At 50.3% G+C, this 24,876-nt stretch overlaps 1 protein-coding gene across 8 annotated transcripts in view; it reads left to right on the top strand.

Annotated features, from left to right (window-relative positions):
- The window catches only part of TASOR2 (transcription activation suppressor family member 2), a 43,673-nt gene extending 19,418 nt beyond the window's left edge, over positions 1-24,255 (top strand). For 3 of the 8 annotated variants that reach the window (XM_056342112.1, XM_056342107.1, XM_056342113.1), the window contains 13 exons: positions 2,070-2,142; positions 2,254-2,328; positions 6,041-6,844; positions 8,431-8,667; positions 10,404-11,328; positions 12,411-12,945; positions 14,327-17,917; positions 18,770-18,895; positions 19,431-19,584; positions 20,596-20,698; positions 22,789-22,973; positions 23,397-23,511; positions 23,839-24,255. In XM_056342112.1, the coding sequence (XP_056198087.1) occupies positions 2,070-2,142; positions 2,254-2,328; positions 6,041-6,844; positions 8,431-8,667; positions 10,404-11,328; positions 12,411-12,945; positions 14,327-17,917; positions 18,770-18,895; positions 19,431-19,584; positions 20,596-20,698; positions 22,789-22,973; positions 23,397-23,511; positions 23,839-23,842 (6,927 nt within the window). In that variant the 3' untranslated portion in view covers positions 23,843-24,255. Of the gene's footprint in view, positions 1-2,069; positions 2,143-2,253; positions 2,329-3,879; positions 4,014-6,040; positions 6,845-8,430; positions 8,668-10,403; positions 11,329-12,410; positions 12,946-14,326; positions 17,918-18,769; positions 18,896-19,430; positions 19,585-20,595; positions 20,699-22,788; positions 22,974-23,396; positions 23,516-23,838 lie in introns of those variants that run through there. The other 5 variants (XM_056342111.1, XM_056342110.1, XM_056342115.1 and 2 more) reach the window with 5 other exon arrangements.
- The last annotated feature ends 621 nt before the right edge of the window (positions 24,256-24,876 follow it).

The raw sequence follows: 24,876 nt of genomic DNA, 5'->3' as shown, positions 1-24,876 counted from the left end.
TTTGGCTTTGCTGCTGCTGGTTGCTCTCTCACATCTGATGCTTCCTGTAGATTCAGGGTTGTAAATTCATGGCTGTAAACTCATGTCTGGCTGGGCATATCCTCCCCTCACTCTTAAGTTGGCAGCAGCCTGTGAACTGCCTGGAAGTGTTGTCGCTGTGCAGCAGTGTTGAAGAGCTGCCCACTGATGTGCAGCTTCTCTCATGTAACATACCACAGCAAGTGTTTGTTGTAGGTCCCTGTAAGAAAAGCACTCAAACTCCCTAAAGAATTGATTAAACTATCTTTTATGGGTAACAACATGAGAAGAAATAAGGAGGATAGCAAATGCAACCTTAATGTCCCTTCGCCTGCAGGGACCCCTGAACTGTGTGTGCAGCATCAGCTGGACCTCTGGCTGGGGCACAGATCTGTCCATGCTGCACCTTGAGGCTCCTGGCATCTGAAGGGACATAAGCTTATCCCTCTTTTCTTCTCCTTTTCTCACCAATGAAAGATACTTTAATCAACACTTTTCAGAGTCCAAGTGCTTTTCTTACTGGGATCTGTGACAACTGCTTGTTCTGGTGCATTACGCCATGTTTGCAGCCACTGAGGATTTAATATACATCCTGCCAAGCCCAACAGAGCTGGACTCACTAGAGGGGTCAGCAGAAATGAGCTGGTTGAGTTGTGGCCATGATCAATTTGGTGTTGAAAGCCATTAGGAGCATTGTTTCTGTAGAGCTTCCCCACCCTCATAGATTAATCCAGTTTGACAAATGTATCTCCCTTATTTCAGCGAGGAAACAGTGACGGCCCCTTTGGGGTGTGCTTCTTCCCTCCCCTTAGCGTGCTGTTGAATGGCCCATGGGCGCATCTGCTTTGGCAGCTGTTCCCAAAAGCACAAGTGAAGAATGCCCTCCATCTCCTTCCCTTTTCAGTGGTGTGTGAGCCAGGCACCCCACTTTGTGCAGGGCCCAAGTGAAAATGAAAGGGTGGCTGGGGCCAGGTGGGGTTGCCTGAGGCTAGCTGTACTCCTTTCCGTGAGCAAGTCTCTTAGCTGTGTGTCAGGTGGCTGCTGCCTAATGACTTGACTTTCCTCTTCACCTGCCTGAAAATCATCCTGTCAATGAGAAACCACAGCTGCTTTGTTGAGCTGGATTTATGCAGCAGGGGTACTGGCTTTTATCCCTTCTGCTCTGGTGGCTTGAGATAACCCAAGCAAGGAGCTACTGCTCTGAGTAGTGAATCTTACACTGACATTGTTCAGCATTTCCAAAGTTCTGCTGTCCTGGAGAACTGAGGCTGTGGGCATTTGGCCAATTCTCTGTTATGTCTGAATGTAGTGAATGGGATCAGTGAAGTTTCACAGACCATTAGAAGCCCTAGGGTTATTCAGTTTCTCTAAGTTTCCTGGAAAGATGTGTTTCCCCATGGACGGAAAGGCAGTCCAAGCCAAGCTCTGCGATGAGGCATCAAGCAACACCCAAACACAAGAAAAGCCTTGATAAATGCATGTATCTTTCTAGATGTGCGGTCATCCAGCTCTGAGACAGTTGCAGATGTCTCTTAGACTCAGCAGTTATTTTATTTTCACATATTCATTGATACTGATGCTGCTAATACGCAAGCTGCATGGCCTTAACTTCTGTCAGGCTTGTGGCTGGAATGGTGTTGTATTTTGTCAGACGCTGGTGGTCCAGCCTTATTTTCCCTGCTGGGAGAACCTTCCCCTGGAGCTGTGGGAAGCAATTCCTGGCTGAGATGCCCAGGAGCTTTTGAACTGAAGGAACTAAAATTATTAACCTTGTTCATTATGTACGGCTAGTTTGGCTAGACATATTTCTTTCTTAAGAAATAGATGGAAGGAGTTTGAGAGCTATGTGACAACATAAATGGAACACTTTTGGTTACAGATCCCAGTTGACCCAAGTAGCATGAAACAAAGTGTCCTCAACAGGGAATGAGCTGGTGGTGTTGGCACACGCTCACCAGCAATCAGGGCTTGTTGACAGTCCTGCTGAGTGATACAAAGTGTGCTAAGGAGGGAGGGGAGTGGTTGCTCTAACTTTTAAGTGTTTGTTACAGGCAATCATCAAATATTTACAAGATCAAGGAGTCCTTATCCTCCTTGCCTCTTCCGCCTTGGCATCAGATGATGGTAAGACATGGCTGCATAGAAACTACTATCTGTGCTTAAACATCCTGCTCTGTTTTAGAGACAGAGGGTGGGCACCCTCAGTCTAAACAAAACCTGTTGCTTTTTTTTCAGAGTTTGACCCCAAGGAACCAGTCAGTCTCCTGGCCCTGTTTCTGTTCACCTCATCCCGGTCGGTGTGCCTGGGAGGTAGGGAGGTTCCCTTTGCTGGCTTCAGACACTGTGTTTTGGGTGTGGGATCCTCACCAGAGGGTCCTCACAGACATGTTCATCTATAAGAGCTGATTTCTCTGCTCAGACCCACCCACAGCTTTAGTGCAAAGAGTGTTAAAAGAGGAGAGAGAAGTCCTCTCCCTCTCTCTGTAGCTATGCCTCGTTTTAAGGTGATGTAAACCAGGTTCCCTGCTTCACCTATTCACTGCACATCCTTGCCCCTTTGCCAGAAGTTGATAGGAGTGACAATTAATTACTTTGCTCCCTCTCAGCAGCATCCACTCCCTGAACTGTCTTATGCGTGCGCTTGGGAGTCTGACTCATGCAGAGCCTGGTTTACATCCCCAGAGGTGCGCTGGAGCCATGCTTAGGGGGTGAAATGACATATGGCACTTGCTGGACCCAGCATGGAGCTGATGTGATTTGCTACACCAGCAGGAAAAAAGCCTGCCCTAAAAAATAATTGAATTGTTTTCTGTTGAGATAACTAGTGAACTGGACTCCATGAAACGTTGCTGCTGGCATGGGGAGAAGGAGGGGTGGGGAAGGGGCATTGCTTCCTAAAGAGGGTTTGGAGGCTGAGCTGTATTGTGTGATTTCTCTGCTGCAGGATCTGTAAATACTGGTAGCAAAGCCATGATGACTGATCAGGGTGCATGACAGGAGGGAAGGAGATGGGCAGGGAAATGGTGTGGGGCAGAGCTGCAGTGCTTTGCTGCCATCAAGGTGAGTTACAGCTCTGGGATCTGAGAGGTGAATCCAGGCTGTTTGCAGCCCCAAAATGTGCTGGTTCTCATGTAGAACAAACACAGAGGTGCTGAGTAAGAGAAAACAAAGATTGCACAGTTTGAACATGCAGATCTTGAAATAAGAATGAGCTTCAACCTCTGTTGAATTTGCCTCGTTTTCACTGTTGGCTTTTTGCTGCACTGTCTATGTGGAAGTAGTCACACTACAATTTCTTCTTGTGGACATAAATAAAAGTTACAGCTCTGCTTCCCCTGGACAGCTTCATCTGCACACTTCTCGCTGCGTCCACTCCACCAGTAATACTTCTAGTCTTGCAGATCCCCAAGCAACATATAAACAGGGGGCTTTTGATCTGCATAACTTCTGGCTTGCTCTTTGTTGAGTCATCCTGGGGACAAGCCAAGAGACTGTGTGTGCCAGCACACACTGGTATTTCAGTCTGCCTCTGTGAGTTGCATTGCAAAATGACTGCATTGCTGACGGAGCTGCACAGGACATACCCATCTCCCCTCCTTGGAAGATAAATCGGCAGAAGAGCTGACAAGACTCACCAGCACATCCGAGCATGGATTGCTTTGTCTCTGTCGGTGTTCAACTTCCAGCTATAAACTTTCTCCTTCAAGAGCTGCATACAAAGTGGGCTTGTAAGTCAGGTGAAGACATGATGGTAACTTGGCCATGTGGGGTGCTTTAATACCTGAATTTGGTTGACCTAACTTTAAGGACATACTGCTCATGGCTTTGTTAGTGTGGCAACTTTTCTAGTTTCTTTTCTAGGTGTAGGAGGGAGACAGGCTTCTGGGGCAGACTGAAGATCCAAAGTGCCAGGTCAAACCTGGGATCAGGTTGTTGCTGTGATGCCTGAAGTTGGGTGAGGTGAAGGCGAAGAATGCCTGGAGAGCAGACTGGAGGTGGGAACTGACCACACAGATACTGAGCTCTTGCTGACCAGCCCCTCAACAGGCAGATAATACCCTCCAAAGCAGGGAGATCTATTCCTGAAAAGCTGACTGTGAGCACTGTAGGCAGGGGGAGGGAACAGGTCGAGGAGGTCTTTATCTTGAAGAGGGTTATTGTGGAGGAAGGTGGTGGAGTCAGGAGTGGGCACCAGGCTTAAGGAGCAAGCAGCCAGTTGGTAGGAAGGTTTGGGGCTGTAGCATACATTGCCTGTGGCTGGTGGCCGTGCTAAAGAGGTGGTGAAGCCTGGGCAGCCACAGAGCAGCTGGTGGCAAAGCAAAGAGGCGGGGCAGAGGATAACGTTGAGTAAACGCTCAGTGTTGTTATGTGTTGTGATCTGAATGTTGATGGCTTCCAGATGTTTCCCCTCTGGTGCCAGCAGGACTCCTTGCACGTGCTGTCCCATTATGCTTACGCAAGCAGCAGCAGCAGCCCCAGCCAGCCCTGACAGTCCCCTGGGTCCAAGACCTCTTCCTGATGGCATTATAACCCCCTTTTTCCTTCAGGACTTCTCCTTTCTGTGAAGATAAGCAGAGCTGTGCAGGGGTTTGGGGTTGAAAAGAGACAGTCACCGAAGATGACAGGGGTGCAAGGGAGATGCAAAGAGAAGAGGAGGGTGAAGGACAGACGCATTTGAAGTCACTCAGCTCCAACTCAAAACATGAATAATGTTTCGCGTTTTGAAACAAGCATCCTCTGAATCTGTTCCTTTCCTGTCCAGACAGCCACTGGGAGGAATGTAGGACAGGCGTAACAAGCCCACTGTGCAGATGTGCCGCAGCGTTCCTGAGGCAGGCAGCTGGGAGCCAGCTTGCAGGGATGCCTGGGCGTGCCAGTAACAAGGACCAGCATTGCCAGTGCAAGCCATGCCAATAGGCGATGAAATTGCACATCTGGGAGGGGAAGAGAAATGCTTTTGCCTTGCTGGGAAGAGGCGTGATGGGGAAGGGCACTGGAGTTGTCAGCCTGGCCCTGCAACCAAAAGAAACCTTAGAGTCGGATCGTAACACACAGATGGGCCAAGCCCATGGGTGCAAAGTGCCAATGTCATCAGACTGCTGGTTTGCAGCAGATGAAGCTGGATAAGTCTGGCTGGGGCAGAAGGGGAGCTCATCCAACAGGCTCTGCATATCACACCGGCTGTCCAGGCATTTTGTGGACACTGAAGGGACACTGCCGTACCAAGCAGAGCCTACTTCTATGGTGACATCTGTGAGGGTGGGCACCCTCGAGCCTCGGGACTTATTCATATTGATCCCTATTGGGAGCTAAACTTTTATGATACTGTGTGCTGTACATGGTAGGGTGTTAGTCCTGATGAAATGAGAAGTACCATCTGTTTTCAGTAGGATCAGTCCTCCAGCTTTAGAAAATTACCCAAGGGTTCGTTTTCTTTGTTTATACGGTCCCTAGGTCTGCTTGGAGAAGGCTGTGTTCCCCATCCCACTCTAGAGCACTAATGTGGTATCTTCATGTGAAGTGCGTCCACCCATGCTGGTATATACGGAGCTGCTGGCAGTTGCATGTGAACAGGACATAAACAACACAAGTGATCTGAAAATGGTGCTAGTCTAAACACCCTGCACAGACAACCCTACATTTATACAGATTTAAAAAGAAACAAGAAAACCCATGTAATTTCAGAGCCCTGGCTGTCCTAAATATTGGATTTGGCCAGAACTGCTGGAGTGAAGGGACTTAGGCCACTATGTGTGCGATCTCACCCTGTAATTTCCTGCAGAGCAGCAGTCTTTCATCTTAGTTTAATCCACTTTTGACTCCCACATGCAATTCTTTTTTACCTTCAGCAGTTACAAGCATCCATCAAAACAGGACATCGCTCTAGGGCTAGCTTTTTGTAGACTGACTTCTGGGGCTTTTTCATAGCTTTCATGTTCCCTTTGCATGTAACAGTGAGGTGATTTGGGAAATTGAATCCTTTTTTATTATAAGTAAAATTTCTATTATTTTCCTTTCGCAGTTGAAAAGCACGATCCAGAAGATGAAAGGGAAGACAGTGATGATAGTGACTTCTCATTAAAAATAGCTTCAGTTTTGCCTGGGCTTCGCTATGCCTTACAGAAAACCACCATTTCTTCATGGGGGGACTCAGTCAGTACCAGCATACGTATCAAACAGCATTTACAGGAATATGCAAAGCTCGATCAAAATACACAGCCCACCGCTGGCCGAAACAGCAAAGTTCCTCTTTCTTCTCTCCTCTCACCAACTGAGGATGAATGTACTAATCCCTTCAAAAACCATTCAGAGCAGTCCTTCTCCCAGCTGCAGCATTATCTCTCTGATCCCAGCAGCTATACTCTGGAAATGTCAGCTGCCTTAGAGTGTTTGACGGGTGCTGTTCAGTCTCTTTGCTCCAATTCAGAGGCTGATTGTAAAGTGGACTTCTCTTCAGCTGTGCCACTGGACCCTATTCCTCCCAACACAGCAGCAGAAATAAAAAGTGAAAACCCAAAGCCCGCAGTGGGGCTGGACCAGAGTGGTGAAGCGCCCGTAAAAGATGTCAACTCAGCAAGCAAGCTATGGGTTCAGCAGAGCAGGAGGAAATCCAACCGAGCTGTTGTCACCAGCACCAGGAAGAAGTGGTCTCCCCTCAAGATGCAAATGCATCCTATCGGGGACAGTGGCAGGAACAGAAAGGCAACCAAGAAGAAAAAAATCAATATTGCTTTCTCTTTTCCTAAAAAGCCAGGGTTTGTGGCCAGTTCCAATGAGCCCATGCTTAAATTAGCTAATTTGCAGTTTCCACACAGAAGGAAAAGAGGTAAGTGTTGTATAAACAGGACTAACTTCCTCCTGCTTCTCTGGAGTATCCAGCTGGGATATTCAGGGTTCACTAGGAGCCATGTTCCCTCACCACCACCCCAGGTGCCCAGAGCAAGCAGACACCTCCTGAGAGCATCCAAATAGGTCTGTGGTGATGTCTCTTGTTCAACCTGGGAGGTAGCCCAGGGCGATGACAAGGGATTTTGGTGAAGATGCCTGAAACTTGGTGCAGTGGTGCATGCTGTTGCCTTCCTTTGCTTAGGGGTGACTGCACAGGGACATCAGCCAGGTCACAGTTATTGCATCCTTTGTCTGCAGGCTGTCGATGGCTCAGGGAAGGAGCAGTTGCCAAAGCCATGCTCATTACAGGCTGTGTAGATAACCAGCCACCCTGCATAGTCATGTTGTGGCTCCCTGAGAGTCAACTTTCTTGCTGTGACCTTGAGGAAACTAGAAGTCTGGGACTAATCCTACCCAACCTACTCTGCTGAAAGCTGATATCATAGAATCATAGAATGGGTTGGAAGGGACCTTAAAGACCATGTATTTCCAAACCCCTGCCAGGGGCAGGGACACCTTCCGCTAGAGCAGGTTGCTCAAAGCTCCACCCAACCTGACCTTAAACACTTCCAGGGATGGGGCATCCAAAACTATGACTGAGTCCCAGACAGAAGAGATCAGCACCTCCCTCTCCATGTCCCTTCCTCAGGAAGCTGTAGGGAGCAGTGAGGTTGCCCCTAAGCCTCCTTTTCTCCAAACTAGACAAACCCAGAGTCCTTATCTGCTCCTCCTAGGATGTTCCTTCCAGCCCTTTCACCAGCTGGCCTGAGCTGCTCATGCAAGGTGTCTCAGTGGCATAAGCTGTCCTCTGAAGGCTCCTGTCTTGCTGCTGAGGATAGGCTAAGCCTGTCCTGAGCCAGCCTGAGCCTCCACCTAATTTGTAGAGACAGTCAAAGTGGATAGAGATGAATCTCAACCTTGGTGTTGAAAGGTGGCCAAAAACATCTAAAGGACCACTGGACTGCAGAGTTAGTGTCGTACTCGGTGACCTCCCCTTGCATTTGCACACATCACAGGTAGCGGCAGCAGCTGCGGGAATGGTCTGTCGTGCATACAGGGGGTGGCATGGCGTCTGCTGGATGTGAGCTGAAGTCAGCTCTGATTCGCAGTCCATCAAGCTCTGTCCTAGGGCACATTGACTCGCTCCTGGGTGGCATTGCCGGTGGATCTGGGAGAGGTTCTTGTGTGCTTCTGGGAGAGGTAAATAAGTACCCTCAGGGTGCAAGTGTGACAGGCAGGAATTAGTGTGACTTAGCCCTGGAGAACACCTATTCTCTGTCAAGACAGTAGGCTTTTAATGAGCTTAAGAAGTGATGCTTGATTTTTAATAACTGCTTACTGATCAGCAGCAAACCCATTTGAAAGATCAGATGCATAAATCAAGTTATTGAAGATTGTTCTGCTGCTGCCAATCATTTCTAAAGCAGTCCTTCCACATTCCTTAACTGCATATTTTGCCATTACTCCTTTTTATCTGAATATGCCTCAAACCAAAAGATACGCCCTCCCTTTTCCTTGTCCCAGGTGCAGAGGTCCTGTCTGCAGAATTTGTGCACAAAACACAGTCTGAACCTGTTCAGAAGGAAACCTCAGTTCCTGACGATCCTGGCTTGGAAACAAAGAGGCCAAAGACACTGAAGAACCCAGAGAGGAAAAAGGTTCCTATTGCTGAAACCATCATGAAGCCAATGAAAAGTAAGATTCTAAAAAGTGTGGCTAACAACCCATCGAAACCTCAAGCCAAAAAGCAAGCAGAAAGTGGTAAGAGTGCTGTTCCCTGTGGAAATCTTTCCTTTAAAAGCCGGGCCATCAAACATCATGGTCAGGTCACGACCAGATGATAGTAACAGCACGTTTGGCAGCAGACAAAGGGCCTTCCAGCGTTTAGTGCTGAGGGTCTGGGTGCTGCTGCCCCACAGCCTGCAGGCACCCAGTTATGCATAGTAGTGTAAAAGATAAAGGTGAATGTGCAAATCACCATTACAGGGTCTCTTCTGAGTCCTTTCCTAAGCCTTCTGTTTGCATCCTTGGCAAACTGCTCGGGTAGTTTAAAAAGCCTGATTTTTAACTGCTGAACTCTGAAACTGCGTTGAGGCAGCTCATGGACAGTGTGTTATAACCTCTGCTCATAGCCAGCATCTGCCTAGATTTTTAGTTGATTAAGTTGTAAATTTGGTCATTTTAAAAAGAGTCAAATTGTTGCAGCCTCTGCAGTGGATTTAAGAGGCAGCATGGACAGCCCCTGCGTGTAGTGTCTGTAGGTGCTGGCTGTGAGCCTGCTGTTAAACTGAGAACCAGTATTACGGTGCCAAAATAAATGATGGAACAGAAGAGTCATTTTCTGTTAATTTGTTGTGTTTTCTCACACTCGCACTTTGATGTCTTTTTTGGATCTGTCTGTGGTCTGTCTTTTTCCCTTTCCCAGGGGAGGTGGAGGCTTTGAAGACTGGTTTAGCCACCTCTGCTTAGTTTATCCATTCTTCTTGGTCTTTTATTGCCACGTGTTCCTGAAACGTGGCACTTATCAGCAGTGTCTGTGTATCAAACACCACCTCTTGTTGCCCTTGCCACACGGGGTTCCTGGAGCAGATCTGGCCTGTGCTCTCACACGGGCAGGGTGTCAGATCGGTCCTGCTGAATGCCAGGGTCTGCCAAAAATGTAAAGTAAGAGTGTTTAGCAGTAAGAAATACTCAATTTGTATGTCTTACTGTGCAGTTCTCAAGGAAATTAAATGTAACACATAGGACTTTAGCACAGATGTGATTTAATAAGGTTTTACTTGAAGAGAGATTTTTATGCTGGTTTTTAGTAGAAGGCATTAACCTTATTTAATGACTTCATACTGTTTTTACGAACATGGGCCTTGAGCCATGGTGAGGGGCATTTTTAATGCTGAAAACTAAATGAACACTTATTTGCTGTGCTCTGGCTGCCTTTGAGAGCCCCCAGGTTTCTGCGTGTGCTCTGAGGTACAGCTCAGGGGCAGGTTATGCTCTAGAGAGGGTGTGCAGTGGGAAGCATGAGGGCAGGGTGGTTTTTCTCTGCGTTTTAGAGTTTTGGAGGTTTTTTAACTGTGAATTATTGAAAGCATAGCACAGGGTTTATCTGTGAAGATTGCAAATACTGAAACTAGAAGAAAATTTAAAGCAAAATAAAAAAAAGATAAAGGAAACACCTGAAATATCTCAGGTTCTATTTAAGTGGCCGAATTACCCTGTGCACAGAGGCCAAGGGAAATTTTATTCACTCTGGATTCTGTGCATTTTATTTCTGAGGATAAACCCCCTTCCTGAAGTTGCTTAGATTCCCAGCTCTGGATTGTTTTGTAATAGCCGTGGCCTGCATGACCATGGAGATGCTTTTTGGTTTTTAAGTGTGCAAATTCCATGTTGGAAAGATGCTTTTTCCTGCCAAACTGAAAGCCTGCTTTGGTCCCCTTCGCAAGGCAGAGCTGTGTGGCCTTTGTTTGTTCTCTGACTTTGTTTTTCTCACACAGAGTTGAAGCAGCCTTTCTCTGTCGTCCCAAGCGCAGTGTCTTCCCAATGCCACGGACCAGATAGCCAAATGAGTGAGACTTGCCCAGGCGGGGTTGATCTCGTTTTTGATCTGAAGGGGAATGACTACGAGTCCCATGCCTTGAACTTGCTGGCTGATCTGGCTCTGGGTTCTTGTATCCCTTCATTTATCCCCAGGGACAGTGGGATGATTGCTGTGTCCTGCAGCCCCACCAGACATTCTGCAAAAGAGCAGCAGAGTCATCGCAAGCACAAATCCTTGCGTGTTGCTTCCGACCATGAATACCACAGGGTAGACAAGCTTGCAAAGGGAGCCACCTCTCCTAGCAAAGCATCACTGAACCAGAAGCTTCCTCCTGCTGAAAAAGTAGACTTAAATGATTTGGCCTCTATTCCCAGGGAGAAAAGCCCTGGGATTTTCAGCAAGAGCAACAATACAAGCCCCAGCCCCACAAAACCTGATGTGTTGCCTCCCAGAGACACTCAAGAAGCTGCTGACGTAAACAAGCACTCCTTCATCTCTGCTGAGCACTCGTACGCCTCGCAGATGCCTGAGCATTCAAAGAAACACATGTATCCCAGAGGTGCCCCCTACCCTGGACCAGCACCCTCTAGAAACGGTACCAGGAACACCCGAGCTGGTCCCCTGGTTGGGAAAGTCCTGCCTTTCTGCCACCAGCAGAACAGCAGCCCCCCGCAGCGGCCCTTTGAGGCCGTGGCGATGAGGCGCAGGAGCAGCCTGCTGTCCCCCAGGCTGAAGGAGGACTTCGCTAAGTCCCACACAGTGAACATCTGTGGTGAGTCTGTGAAGGTGATGTGCCATTGGGAGGCAGAGTATCTCTTCAGTTTGGACAGCAGGTACACCAACGATGCCCTGGAGAAAACAGTCATCCGTGCCCTGCATGGGTAAGTCAGTCTGGAAGGCCATCTGCAGAGACATCTCTTGCTGGACCTCTGGAGCACTTTTGGAAGGGGCTTTCTGTGCACTTTTTTGCTTTGATTTGCATGATAATTGCCTTTTTCCTCATGCTGAGGTGCCAAGTTCTGTGTTAAAGCTGGCGTATCTGCCCTGTGGAGAAGGACTTGGGGATACTGGTGGATGACAAATTGGATGTGAGTTAGCAATGTGCACTCACAGCCCAGCAAGCCAGTTGTATCCTGGGCTGCACCAAAAGCAGCGTGGCCAGGTTGAGAGAGGTGATGCTCCTGCTCTGCTCCACTCTGGTGAGGCCTCACCTGCAGTACTGCATCTGCTCTGGGGTCCCCAGCGCAGGAAAGACGTGGCCCTGTTGGAGCAAGTCCAGAGGAGGCCACAAAGACGGTCAGAGGGCTGGAGCACCTCTCCTAGGACAACAGGCAGAGAGAGTTGGGGCTACTCAGCCTGGAGAAGAGAAGGCTCCAGGCAGACCTTAGAGCAGCCTTCCAGTACCTAAAGGGGCTTGTAAGAAAGATGGGGACAGACTTTCCAGTAGGACCTGTAGCAATAGGCTGAGGGGGAATGGTTTTAAACTAAAAGAGGGTAGATTTAGATTAAACATTATGAAGAAATGTTTTACTGTGAGGGTGGCGAGGCACTGGCACAGGCTGCCCAGAGAAGCTGTGGCTGCCCCATCCCTGGAAGTGCTCAAGGCCAGGCTGGATGGGGCTTGGAGCAACCTGGTCTAGTGGAAGGTGTCCCTGCCCCTGGCAGGGGGTTGGAACTAGAAGATCTTTAAGGTCCTTCCAACTTAAACCATTTTATAATTTTATGATTCCTGTGGCTTTGCAGCTAGAATTGGTACCTAAAGCCATGAACCCAAGTCCTCCTTCATAGCTATGACTTTCTCTTTTTTGTAACAAGCTGGAAACTGCATCAAGCGATCTGTGACTGCAGCTGGACATTTGCAGCCCCCTGCACTGGGGCTTAGCACTGTGGGGATTTACCTTGTGCTAGTCAACTGGGGGGGGAGGATGAAGACGTTTCAGGCAGTGTTTGTTTTCTCTTCCAGGCCCTGGGACCCTGATCTGCCCGATGATGTGGAAGAGATGAAGCTGATACTTCATATGTGGGTGGCTCTCTTCTACAGCAAACCCAGCAAATTCCTGAGCAGCACGAGGAAGGTAGTGGAGCACAGCAACCCTGAGAAGTATGTCTCAATAAATAGCACTGGGGACTTTCTTGAGCTGAGTGATGATGGTGAAGACTGTTTTGGGTTGGAGACATGCCCTGCAGACTCTCGGTCAGACCCTGACCAGACTCCCAGCAGCTCTGTGGATCACAGCACACATTACCAGGGACCGTTCCACCCAGAGGAGAGCCCTGCAGACTCTCAGACTGATGCTGATGAGACTCCCGGTGTTGTTGATAGTACAGTATCATCTTCTTCAGGGGAGCTGCCCTGTGGGGAGGAGGAGCCTTCCTCCACAAGCTGTTCTGAGCACCTTTCCCTTGCTGAACATGCTGATGAGAGCCTGGCTGTGAACGGCAGGCAGCCAGCGGCTGCTTCCGAAGAGCATATGCATGATGTCTCCACCATCGCTGCGGTAAGAGCTTGGGGTTTGGGTGGTATATGTCTCCAGGGCACACAATGCATTTTGCACTTACAGGAGTAGGATCTTCTGAGAGGAGTGGAGCAGACATGCTTGAGGGCTTTCTTAGAGCCAGGTAGTGGGGTCGCCAAAGCAGGACAGAGAAACATCCCCCAGCATTTAGCTGCCCCAAATGACTGCCATGCAGACGTGCTCAGAGGTGCCATAAAAAAGAAGCTTTCCGGCCTCAGTCTGGGTTTGGATGTCCTCTTGGACTGAGCAGGCATCCCTGGGCTCTGGCATGAGCTGTATCTATCTCTGTCCAAGGGAGCAGGGCCTTGACATGGATGCTCTCCAAGGAGGCAGAATTCAAAAGAACTAGAGCAACTGAAGTGTTGAGCTCGGCATTTGTTCCTGGTTTCAGCTGCAAGCTGTGTGAGCTTTGATGAGGTCTCAGACCTGCACTTGACTAAGGGCGAAGAGGAACAGCAAATACTCCAAACCAGGACTCAAAACCCTGCCTGTCTCGTATAGGCAGCTGCATTTGCCTGCCCATGGTTGCACCAGCCCAGGCGTGTTGGGGGACATGGCACAGTCTTTCCTCTGTTGCTTTGGGAGGGTGGAGGTTTGCTGGCTTGGAGAGGGTTCCCCCACACAGATGGCAGTGCAGGGCTTTGCAACGTTTCCCTTGCCCCTCTGGTGAAGTTAGTTAATATTCCATTTTGGGTAGGGTTTTCTAAATTAATTTTTACAGTTTCTATGGTCTGTGGATGGTCAGAAGCAGAGGTACTTGGGTAAATATAAAACATGGGTGTCTGCTGACATTTTTCAAGCCTGAATTTTTGAACTAAAATAATTCCTTTCAAACTTCCACTCTGAACAAATGGGCAGCTGCCATAGGGCTGCAACTGTCTTTCACGAAGGAAAAAATATTTCAGTGTTTTTTTACCACCTGGGTTCAGTGCTGTGGTGCAGGCACAAAGTTTTGGCAGGAAGTATGGGATTGCTGTCCATAGTGTCCATATAGCTTGCTTGGACAGATAAACTCAAGTAAGGGTAAGGCTTAAGAGGGTGCTGCTACATATATACATCCATCAGCACTGGTTGATGGCTTCTGCACAGTTTGGCCTGTTTTTAAGCCATTTCATGGTGCAAAAAAGGTAGAAAGTTTCAAAACCTTCCCGCAGCTGTCTGTGGGACTCTGCTTGCTGGCTGCAGTGTGGCGATGGTAGTGGCTCACATGGGATAAGAATTCAACCTGGACTTAATTTAGAGACAAACTGTTGGAGTGGTCGTACTTGCAAAGTCTGAGCATTTAAAACATCTCTGTCCTCCTGCATGGGGGTGTCAGCTCCTGCATTTGCCTCCCTTTAACGTCTGAACTGTGTTTTTTCAGGTGGAGCAGCCCAAGGAGGAACTGCCAGATGTAGTGATAGCCCCCAGCCCTTCCGATGAGCTTGGCAATGCCAGCGAGCCCCCAGCTGCACTGGACAAGGAAAACCCTTGCAGCCAAGCTCTGAATTCCTGTACAGCTCCCTGGAGAGTTGCCCCGTGTGTGCGACATGGACGTGGACAGCAACAGGAGAGCGGGTGGGCAGCAGGGTCAGGTGGTGACCTCAGCCCTTCTGAGGACAGAGAGAGCATGGGAGGTGCTGAGCATTGTACAGAGGTTGAGGACTCCAGCTGGGCCACCAGTGACAGACCGCAACGTACCTGTGATTCAGTGCCCTTAGAAGCAAGTCCTGAAAGTGCAAACCTTGATGGAACCAGTGGGGAAGAGAGGAAATCACAAGACCCCTTCGGACATTCAGAAATAGAGGAGGAAGAGATGGAGGAGGAAAAAAAAGAGAAAGATGACCCTCAATATGAAAGAGCAGTCCTGGGGCCTTTTGATTTGTCATTTTCTGAAAATGGTGATGCTGACATGGAGCACGAACACAGTGAAGAGAAGCCAGTGAATTTGACATGTCCAAAGGACTTTGGTGTTCCTGGAGAGGGCCCTGTGCCCAGCCCCACCACCTTAGTGTCCCCCTGCCCAGGCAGATCAACACCAGTACTATCAGATGGGACTGGGACTGGCCCTCAAGGCCTTTCTGTTGAGGTGGCGCCAAGCTTGGACATGTTGCAAGAACCCTGGGAGGCTCTGGACACCCCAGATGCAGAAACGAACAGTGTTGGTTTGGCACACCCAGCCAGTCCAGCCGATGTGGGGTCACCCTGTGACAGCAGGTTGATGCTGCCGTTACCATCTGATCCGAGCCTTGTCTGTGGGGCACAGCCAGACAGCATTACAGGCAACTTGGGACCTGCTGGAGAGGCTCTGAGGGTTGGCTTGGAGCAGAAAGACAAGGATTGTGCGCCCTCTGCAGAAAGGTGGGCACTTGCTGGGAGCAAAGCTGCCAGCACAGCTGGCCTCGAGTCACCGTGCAGCCAGGGATTGTCACTAACTTTGTCTCCTGACTCCAGTTCTGTCTGCCTGACATCTCTTGATGGAGCAACAGATCCTGAGGCTGCCCCAGAGGACCAGGAGGCCATGGCAAGCATCCAGTCTCCATCACAGAGCAATCTGGGAGGGAGCAGGTGCCCTTCCCAAAGGTATGGATGTGACATTTATGCTGACCTCACTTCGCTGAGCACTAGTGAATCAAACCAAGAAGAGAACAACATTTCGGTGGAAAACCAGCTTAGTGGCCCTTCTGCCAACTGCACAGATGTGCTGGATGAGTCCTTGGGAGCAGGTGATGGCCAGGGCTTTGTTTTCAACTGTACAGCCTTAGTAGGTGACTCTGAAGCTGGGGAGAGTGATGATGATGTGTGCCTTGGTGCAGAGAAGTCCCCTGGGAGTGACAAAATGAACATAGTGATGGTGGCTAACACACTGCAGGAGCCAGAGACCTCTCTTCATCACCTCCTGGAATTAGAGCCTTCCTCCTTGGTGACAGAAGGGATGTCTGTCAGGAAGGATCACCCCAGCTGGCAGCAGAGCTCCCCAGACAGCCGGCTCCCACCTGCCCATGCAGGCTCAGGTCCTCCTTCTCCCTGCCAGCAGGACCCTCTCCCCCATGGCGGAGACACAGACACCCCCCCCAGTTTGTTAGAGCAAAGTGAGGGGGGGGCAGTCCTGTGCCAGCACAGAAAGTCCTGCAAGCAAGTAGATGCTGCAGAGGTGATCGTGGCTGCTGAGAGCCCAGACAGCTCCTTAAAGCCCCGATGTGCAGAAGAGGTGAAAAGAGACATGGGTCTGTGCTATGCAGAACTAGCGGGGAGCTCCTCTGCGGATGTACTTGTGTCAGATGACCCGGAATCAATGCCTCCATCTCCTCTGCATGGTCACAAGGCAGATCTGCACGGTGCTGAGCCAGACTCAGTCCTTGATGTGCACTCCAAGATGCTCTCTCCTGGCACAAGTCCGGCTCCAGATGGTGCCGCATGGTTCTGCTGCGTGGACACCTGCCCTAGGTGTGCCAGCCCTGGGGGCCATGCAGCAGATGTAGTAGGGAGCCACGAGAAGGAACCCATCCTGCCTGAGGATTTGGGAGGAGGAAGCAGCATTACTCTTGCCAGTCCTGCATCTTTTTCAGCAGGGGAGTCGCTCATGCCGCTGTGTGAGCCTCAGTCTGTGTGCAACCAGGGTGAGCATGAGGCTGAGAGATCCGACACATTTGCTGATCTGCACCATGCCAACATGGAAGTGGGAGGAGAAATCCCCACTCCTTCCTTGCCGGTGTTGCCATTACATGCACACAGGTGTCTCTCTGGAGAAAGCCTTAGTGATGCTGAGGATATTTCAGACGTGCTGCCAAGGGCAAAGCAGTTCCCCAGCAAAGACAGACACACGGGCTTGACCTTTGAAGATCTGTTTGAGACTTCCTCCAGTGACTCAGACCAGGAGTACTCTGGGGGGACTTCACAGTCCCTTCTTACAGCCAGGGGTTCCTACGGCACGAGATCTGTGGATGCTGCAGGCACAAGGACTAACTGCGACTCCTCCTCCACGAGCTCGGTGCGCACAGAGGGGCACAGCGGGGACTGGGGCTCGCTGGGTGTGGAGGGGGCCTGCTCACAGGCTGAGCGCAGCTGGCCGATCAGCCGGGGGGAAACCAGCAGCGGGCACGTTCCACTGTATGTCAATATTAGGGACAGCCAGGGGATTGTCAAGGACTACCAGAACTTTGTGGTCACCAAAAAGTGCCAGGAGAGGATGGGAAATTTGCAGCCGTCGAGGCGCAGCCACTGTGCGGGGCAGTCTCATTTGTTAGGGTCACTGATGGACACTTGGAGAGGTTTTGAGGAAATTACCCAGCACACTTTGGACATGGAGTGTCTCCGTTTCCATTATAAGCTAAAACAAATCCTAAGGAGTGGGAAACCACCCTTTTCTACCTCCAAAAGCATCTTTCCAAAAGACTTTTCTCCCCGGGTGATGTCTGAGACATTGCCTGTGCAAGAAGCTCCCGTCTCGCTCTCCCCGCGGAGCAGGAGCCCTTTGCAGGTGACTGTCCTGCCCTCGGACACATGGCCGAGCGGGCTCGGCCAGCACCGGCGAAGTGGCTGGCATGGGGACCCATGTACCCCGTGGCAGGATACCTTCTGCAATGAGAGGAGCAGGGCGAGATCCCAAACCATGAGCCAGGGCCATGCGGCTCTTTCCCACCTTAGCAAGCTCAAATATGCTAATAAGCTAAAGGACTCGGAGGGGGAAATCGCCGTCATCCTTGACAAGTACGCCGAGTTCAACAAGGTGATGCTGAGCAGGGCTGATGCAGGAAGCAAGGGCAGAGGGCCGGTCCCGGTGCACATGGAGGCTGCGGGTGACTGGACCTGCACATCCCTCCCCGGGAGGATGGCTGCCTTCAAGGAGATGATCGCAGACCTGTGCAGCGCGCTGCGTTTCCACCTGCGCAGCGTGGCCAAGGAGGCCTGCAGCCACACCAGCATGTTCTACTTGGTGGAGACGGGCAAGGACCCTTTCTTCGCAAGAGTGAAGGTAACAGCCAGTCCCACTGGCCTGGACAGGGATGGGTGGCCCTGGTGTGAGAGCTGAGGGCAGCAGGAGGAGGCACAGGGCAAGCTTGCTCAACCCAACACAGATGGCATTTGGTTCCCTTAAGCCAGGAGCCACGTCTCCCGTTTCATCTCGGCTCTCACCACCAGAAATTAGAACTGTAGAGTCATTTAGGTTGGAAAAAGCCTTTAAGATCGTTGAGACCAACCGTTAAACCAGCCCTGCCAAGCCCACCGCTAAACCATGTCCGTAAGTGCCACATCTACACATCCATTAAATACCCCAGGGATGGTGACTCCACCATCTCCCTGGGCAGCCTGTTCCAGTGCTTGACAAACTTTTTGGTGAAGCAGTTTTTCCTAATATCCAATCTAAACCTCCCCTGGTGCAACTTGAGGCTTTTTTTTGTTGTTCTACCACTTGAACATTCCCCCCGCCAAAACAGATCAGAGTTCATGCAAGAGCAGCCCAAACTCAACCCCTGCAACGTGGCTTTTGCTTGAGCTCTCATAATAGGGTTGGAAACTCAGGGAGGGTGATTACACAGGAAGATTTTCTGCTCTGAGATAGCAAAGAAGCCCGATACATGGTACAGTGAGATGCTCAAGGTAGTTTTCTAAAAGATTTTTGCCGACAAAGGTAAATGGCTGCTTCCTGCGTGGCTGGCTGGAGCCTCAGCCTGGAGCACGCGGTGCCTTTGACACCGGGGTGCCTGGTTGGGTTCGTTGTCTTGTTCCTCTCTCCTTGTCCCCAGGCACGTATGTGCCCGGAGTGTGGCACCACTGTTGTGAAGATACTCTCCATACAAACCTTTTTACACAATTTCTGTTTCAGACCTTGTTGAAGAAACACGGCCGCGTGGAGATTGAACCTCTGAGTTTCTGCGAAGCGAAACGCCTGGACGCTGACATGCTGCTCATTGTCATCAGGAATGAGGACATTTCCTCACACATCCACAATGTAAGGCCTGAGTCTGTCCTTTTTTTCCTACCAGCATTATATGTTAATACTGGAATCCATTTTAAAAGTTTTGGTGTTTTTAATTTTACACTATATATAGTCGCAGATTTAATTGTCAGTCTCTGCAAATACACAGTTCTCTCCACTGAAAGAACAGTGCGTCATGAAGAGCTGTTAAGTATTTCAAAAACATGAAGCTTGCCAATTCTACTTCTGTCTCCGTTTTTGGTCGCTGAATAACGTCACTTCGAGTAGGCCAGCTCAAGGGAGTCAGGTTGGGCTCATCTTGTGTAAGAAAGCAGTTCAGCCAGGCTTTGGCTCATGAGCTCCAGTGAACACTGCAGCAGACTGAGCTGCCTGTAGCTCCCCATATTGCCATCCATGGCTTTGGGGTTGGGCTGTGGAGACACGAGTGTTGGGGTGATGCAGGGAGAGGATGGGGTGGGCTCCCTGGGCCTCCCAGGAGTGGATGCAGAGAAGTGCAAATGCTATTGAAATGCGGCTGCATGCACAAAACCACCTCTGCCTTGCGCAGGTCCCATGTTTGCTGAAGCTAAAGCACTGTCCAAATGTGGTGTTTGCTGGAGTGGACAGCCCCGAAGATATAACAGGTCACACATACCAGGAGCTGTTTCATACTGGTGGCTTCATGGTGTCAGACGACGAGATGTTGGAAATGGTAACACTGGGTGAGTCTCTTTGGCCTCTTGCTTGGATGCGAGCATACAGTGTCAGCTCCCAACCTTGTCCACTGACACCTTCCAAAACCTTGTTGTTGGTGTCCTCTGCCCCTCCTTTAAGTGGGGAAAATTCTTTCCCCTGTATTTGACATTTGTAGACCCCATCTGGATAGTGGGTCCAAGTCAGGGCTCCCCAAAACATCTTGTGTGATAGGGGCCACCGAGATGGTCAGAGGCTGGAGCAGGGGTTGTACGAGGACATTTAGCCTGGAGAAGGAAAGACAGAGGGTAAACCTTGTTGCTGTCTTCAGCTTCCTAATGGGAAGCGGCAGAAAAAACTGAACCACACTCCTGGAGATATGCAGTGATGGGACAAGAGGTGACAGGGACAATTTGGGCTTATCCTTTTAGATAATAGGGGGAAAAAATTCACGGCAAGTGTGTTCGAATGCCAGGACAAGATCCCAGTTTCTCACAACCCAGGTTGCGAGCCTCACAGACAGGCTGAGAGAGGTGGGGCTGTCCAGCCTGGAGAAGAGAAGGCTCCAGGGAGACCTTAGAGCGGCCTTCCAGTACCTAAAGGGGCTTGTAAGAAAGATGGGGACAGACTTTTTACAAGTGATAGGATAGTGGAGAATGGTTTTAAACTAAAAGAGGGTAAATTTAGATTAGATCTAAGGAAGAAATTCTTTACTGTGAAGTTGACAAGGCAGTGGCAGAGGCTGCCCAGAGCAGCTGTGGCTGCCCCATCCCTGGGGGTGCTCAAGGCCAGGTTGGACGGGGCTGGGAGCAACCTGGGCCGGTGGAAGGTGTCCCTGCCCATGGCAGGGGGGTTGGGAGCATATGGTCTTTAAGGTAACCCAACCCAACCCATTCTATGATCCTTGGAGATACTCAAACCTCACCTAAGCAAAGCCCTGAGCAACCTCAGGTGGCCCAACTTTAGGCAGGGGTTGGGCCAGAGCCCCCCAGGCACTCCTTCCACTCTTGGTTACCCTCTGGCTCTTGCTGTCTCCCCAGCCCAGCTGAAGGAGATGATGAAGGTGCTAGAGAAGCTGAACAGAAGCGGGAGGTGGAAGTGGCTCCTTCACTACAAGGAGAGCAAGAAGCTCAGAGATGTCAGGTAACAGCTCTGCGGTGGCAGCTCCCTCATCCCTGCTGTCATCACCACAGCAAGGATATACCCACTATGGTACTGTGGTGTCCCATTCAGTGCAGGGACAGGGGACGAGTTAGGTGCTTCTGGTTGGGTTTTGGCCTCTTGCAAGATCAATTTGAAGATTTTTGTTTAAATAAGAACTTTTCTTATCAGTGACAGACCATGTGCCTCAAGTCTGGAATTGCTGGAGGTCAGCATTGCTGGAGGTCAGCATTTGAGCGCTAGCAAGTTAAGTGTGATAGATCTTTTTTATACCTGTATGAGATGGAGCAGCAGGATGTGGGACCTGGACAGGATCAGATGGCCTGAAACACTGTGTCTTGCATGTGATCCTGGCTGAAGCAGAGCTCTGGCAGCTAGCTACTTCTTGCACCCCGCTGTGTCTCCATAAGGCAGTTCTCCTCTCTCTTTGGCAGAGATGCCCTCTGAGTGTTACAGCCTGCAAGGGCCTTGAGGAGAAGCACAAATTTTGTTTGAGGGGCTGCACGCTCCAAAAGCTGCCTCTGCAAACTGAGCTCCTTCCCACCAGCTCACCCCAGCTCCTGCACGCAGTGGGAGCTCGGGGTACTTTCCTGGGCCTCTACTCCACCATCTCTTTGTTCTCTTTTTCTGTCCCATCACATGTGGGATATGGGGGAGTGATAAGGAGCTGTGAGTTTGTAGTGTGGGGAAGAACCAGGGTATTGTGGGGAGTGCCTAAAATTAAACCCAGCTGGGAAAAGCAGAACTTCTCCTGTTGCTGTTTGCTACTTATTTTAGGTTATTTGCAACAATGCGTATTTAAGTGATGCCATTTGAAAAAGAGAAGTGAGATGGCAAATACTAACCGTTTAAATGTCCTGGGTTTATCAACTCAGAGAGGGAGGGTTTTTTTGGGCAAGCTGCCTTTGTTAGTGCCAGCCACGGGCCAGGAGGGACGGCTTTCTAGGAATGACCTGTGAACAAAGGAGAAACCGGTCTGTTCTGTCTGAGCAGCAAATGCTACAAAAAATGGGGAGAAAACTCAGGTCCTCTTCACACTTGGCCTTTATGGAGATGACAGCACAAAGTAATCGTTCTGAAGACCTGTTTTTCAGTCCTCAAGCAGTGAGGTGTCGCAGAAGCTTGGGGCTGGGTATTTCAGTGTAGTCTGTGAGATGAGGACTCAGCCTCATCAGTGCATGCTGCTGTGGAGCAAGTGTTTTCCTTGTGCTCCCTCACTGGCGCTCATGTCGCATCTCTTGACTCCATTGTGGTGAGATCATGAGCCTCGGTGTTCGGTTTTAACCCTGGCTGGCAACTCAGCCCTACACAGCTGCTCACTCCCTCCCCCCTGGTGGGATGGGGAGAGAATCAGAAGGGTAAAACTGAGAAAACTCGTGAGCTGAGATAAAGACAGTGTAATAGGTAAAGCAAAAGCCACGCACGCAAGCGAAGCAAAACGAGGAGTTCATTGAACACTTCCCACTGGCAGGCCGGTGTTCAGCCATCCCCAGGAAGGCAGGGCTCCATTGTACGTAACGGGGACTCAAGAAGGCAAACGCCATCTCTCCGAACGTCCCCCCCTTCCTTCTTCCCCCAGCTTTATATGCTGAGCATGATGCCATATGGTACAGGATATCCCTTGGGTCATTTGGGGTCAGCTCTTCCAGCTGTGTCCCCTCCCAGCTTCTTGTGCCCCCCAACCTGGTCGCTGGCAGGGTGGGGTGAGGGGCAGAAAAGGCCTTGATGCTGTGTAAGCGCTGTTCAGTGATAATGAAAACATCCCTGTGTTAACAACACTGTTTCCAGCACAAATCCAAAATCCTCATACAAGCTACTACAAAGAAAATTACCCCAGCCCACAGCAGCACACGCAGTCTGTTGGAGCTTCCCGGAGCAAGGGGTCAATGCGATCCTTGCGGTGATGCTTGCTCCTGCCATCTCTGCTTAGTGCAGGGTAGCAACCGTGAAAGCACCCATGAGGCTGGAAGAAACACACATGGGGGAAGGGCAGGTCCCATCATACCTGCTCATTCCTTGGGAGGGGAAAGAGGGCTGAAGCCCTTCACTGCTTCACTCTGCCCCTCTCCCAGCAGGGTGGATGCTGATGCCCACAAGAAGCACTTGATCCTCAAATCGTGCCAAGGAGCTGAGCTCATCGAGGTGCTGCACTACCATGCCTGTGACTCCAGGTCATCCCCCAAAGCCGAGTACATCAAGTGCTTGTTGAACCTGCAAGTTCAGCGCGTCAGCGCCAGGTTTGCTGTGTATCTCACAGGTAAGGACAGGCTCCAGGCCCTGCCCTACACTCTCTCCCTCAGCCCCGTGAGCACCATATGAAACTGGCCTGGGAGGCAGGGGAGAAAGGACAAGAAACATCCCATTTTCCTCCCATTTCTGCTAGAATCACTTTGAGGTGTGGGTCAGGTGGGAGCTGATTCATTGCAAGTCAGCGCAGTAAAAGGCAAAATGAACAGACTTCTGGAGGTCTGCTAAATTCTGGCAGTTTTCGAGCCTGCAGATGGCTTTACAACGTGCTCTAATTCTGGCCTTGCTGGGCTGAGGTGGTTCGTGAAGCAGCACACATTTGCTCACATTTGCAAAACAGAGTAACTGCAGTGGGATTTGGTGCTATTTTCTGTAGGCTTCAGAACAACCCCATTTGCTTGTTTGAATTACGGTGCTGCTCCTTCCTTTGCAGAAGAGCCCAGCGTCAGCAGGGAGGTCCTTGAAAGCAAAGGAATCCTTGTGACCAACATCAACACTTTCCTTGGGACAATGCAGGAAGCAGCTGCCCCGTTTAGAAGAAGCTACTGGTAAGGGGGGAAGCTTGGGATCAACCCCTTTGCCCCCAAAAGGCCAGGAGCAGCTCCCAGGCTGGCAGTGGGGTGGTGGGCAGGTAGCTGGGGTCCAGCTGCGCCCGCAGCGGAGCAGGGGCCTTCCCTGGTCACTGGCTACAGAATCTGCTCTGCCAACCCTGGGGGCCAAATCCTTAAGCTGTAGCCAAGAGGACCCGCGCTCGGCTCTGCCAGCAAGGGGAAACACACCGGCACTTGCCCAGGGGAAGCTCTGCAAGAGGTCAGCGCTGCCTGGAGCAAGGAGGGGAGCAGAGCAGTAACCTGTGCCACATCTCTGTGTTGCAGGTGAGGAAGCAGAGCTGTGGCACGGCTCCTCCCCAGGCCCTGCGGTCCCAGTTTGGGCATCCTGGTCCTCTGCAGGATGGCCCCGGCATCCTGGTGGGTTTTGGGTGCTGCATGCAGGGGCTGTGCACAGAGAGGGGTGGCAGGGGAAGGTTGGCTCTAGTTCTGTATATAGAAATTATTTAAAGATGGCTAATGCAAATCCTCCCAGGGATTTAAGCCCTGTCATTGAGTTGCATATAGGACAAAGGTTATTTTAACATTACACAGTTCTAAATTATTGGAGTGTTTTCAAGTGATTAGTGCAGCTGACATTGGAAGAAATAGAAAAATAAATTAAAAGAAAAAAGAAAAAAAAAGCTGTTTACTTGAAGGTTAGGAGCAATAAGAGTCCTTGATAATAAATGCATTTTCCACATGGCTGTTGCTGTACATGTTGCACATGAGGTGGGTGCACATTTTAAATGGGTGTTAGGGACTATGGCCCGAGTGTCACTGAGCCTGTGGCAGCCTGCTCTACACTGTGTTTCGAGTCGCCCCTGTTGCCTCTTGGTACCATTTCACTGCTGGGACTTGAGTGCATTCCAGCACGTGGAAGTCTTGTAAATAGCCAGACGACAGGATGCAGGAACAAAACCCTCTTATTTATGGTAGCTCAAACACGCGCCAGGAAGAAAACGCTGCATTAACGACCTTTGTAAGATACTCTGCCTATCAATGTAGAGGACAGGGTCGGTTGGTTGTTTTTTTTTTAATATAAGAATGCAAGAACGTTATGTACAGGATGACTTTGTATAGAGTTTTCAGTAATAAAAAATAAGTTTCACATAGCACTGCTCTCCAGAGGAGGGGTTTGTGCTCAGCACCCAGCCTCTCCCATCAGCGGGGGGGGGACAGCAGCTTTCCCAGTTCCCATGTGGATCAGAAATCAGCTTCAAAGCCTGCACAGGAAGGAGCAAGCCAGACTGGCTCTAACAGCGGTGGGCTGACAGACTCGGGGCTGCAGGATCAGTCCTGCCCTCCGGCCCAGCAGGAGCAGGG

This window comes from Falco biarmicus, chromosome 5 (assembly GCF_023638135.1).
Source record: "Falco biarmicus isolate bFalBia1 chromosome 5, bFalBia1.pri, whole genome shotgun sequence".
NCBI classification, from domain to species: Eukaryota; Metazoa; Chordata; class Aves; order Falconiformes; family Falconidae; genus Falco; species Falco biarmicus.
Note: the sequence above shows the minus strand (reverse complement) of the source record. Positions and strands in the feature narration are given on the sequence as shown.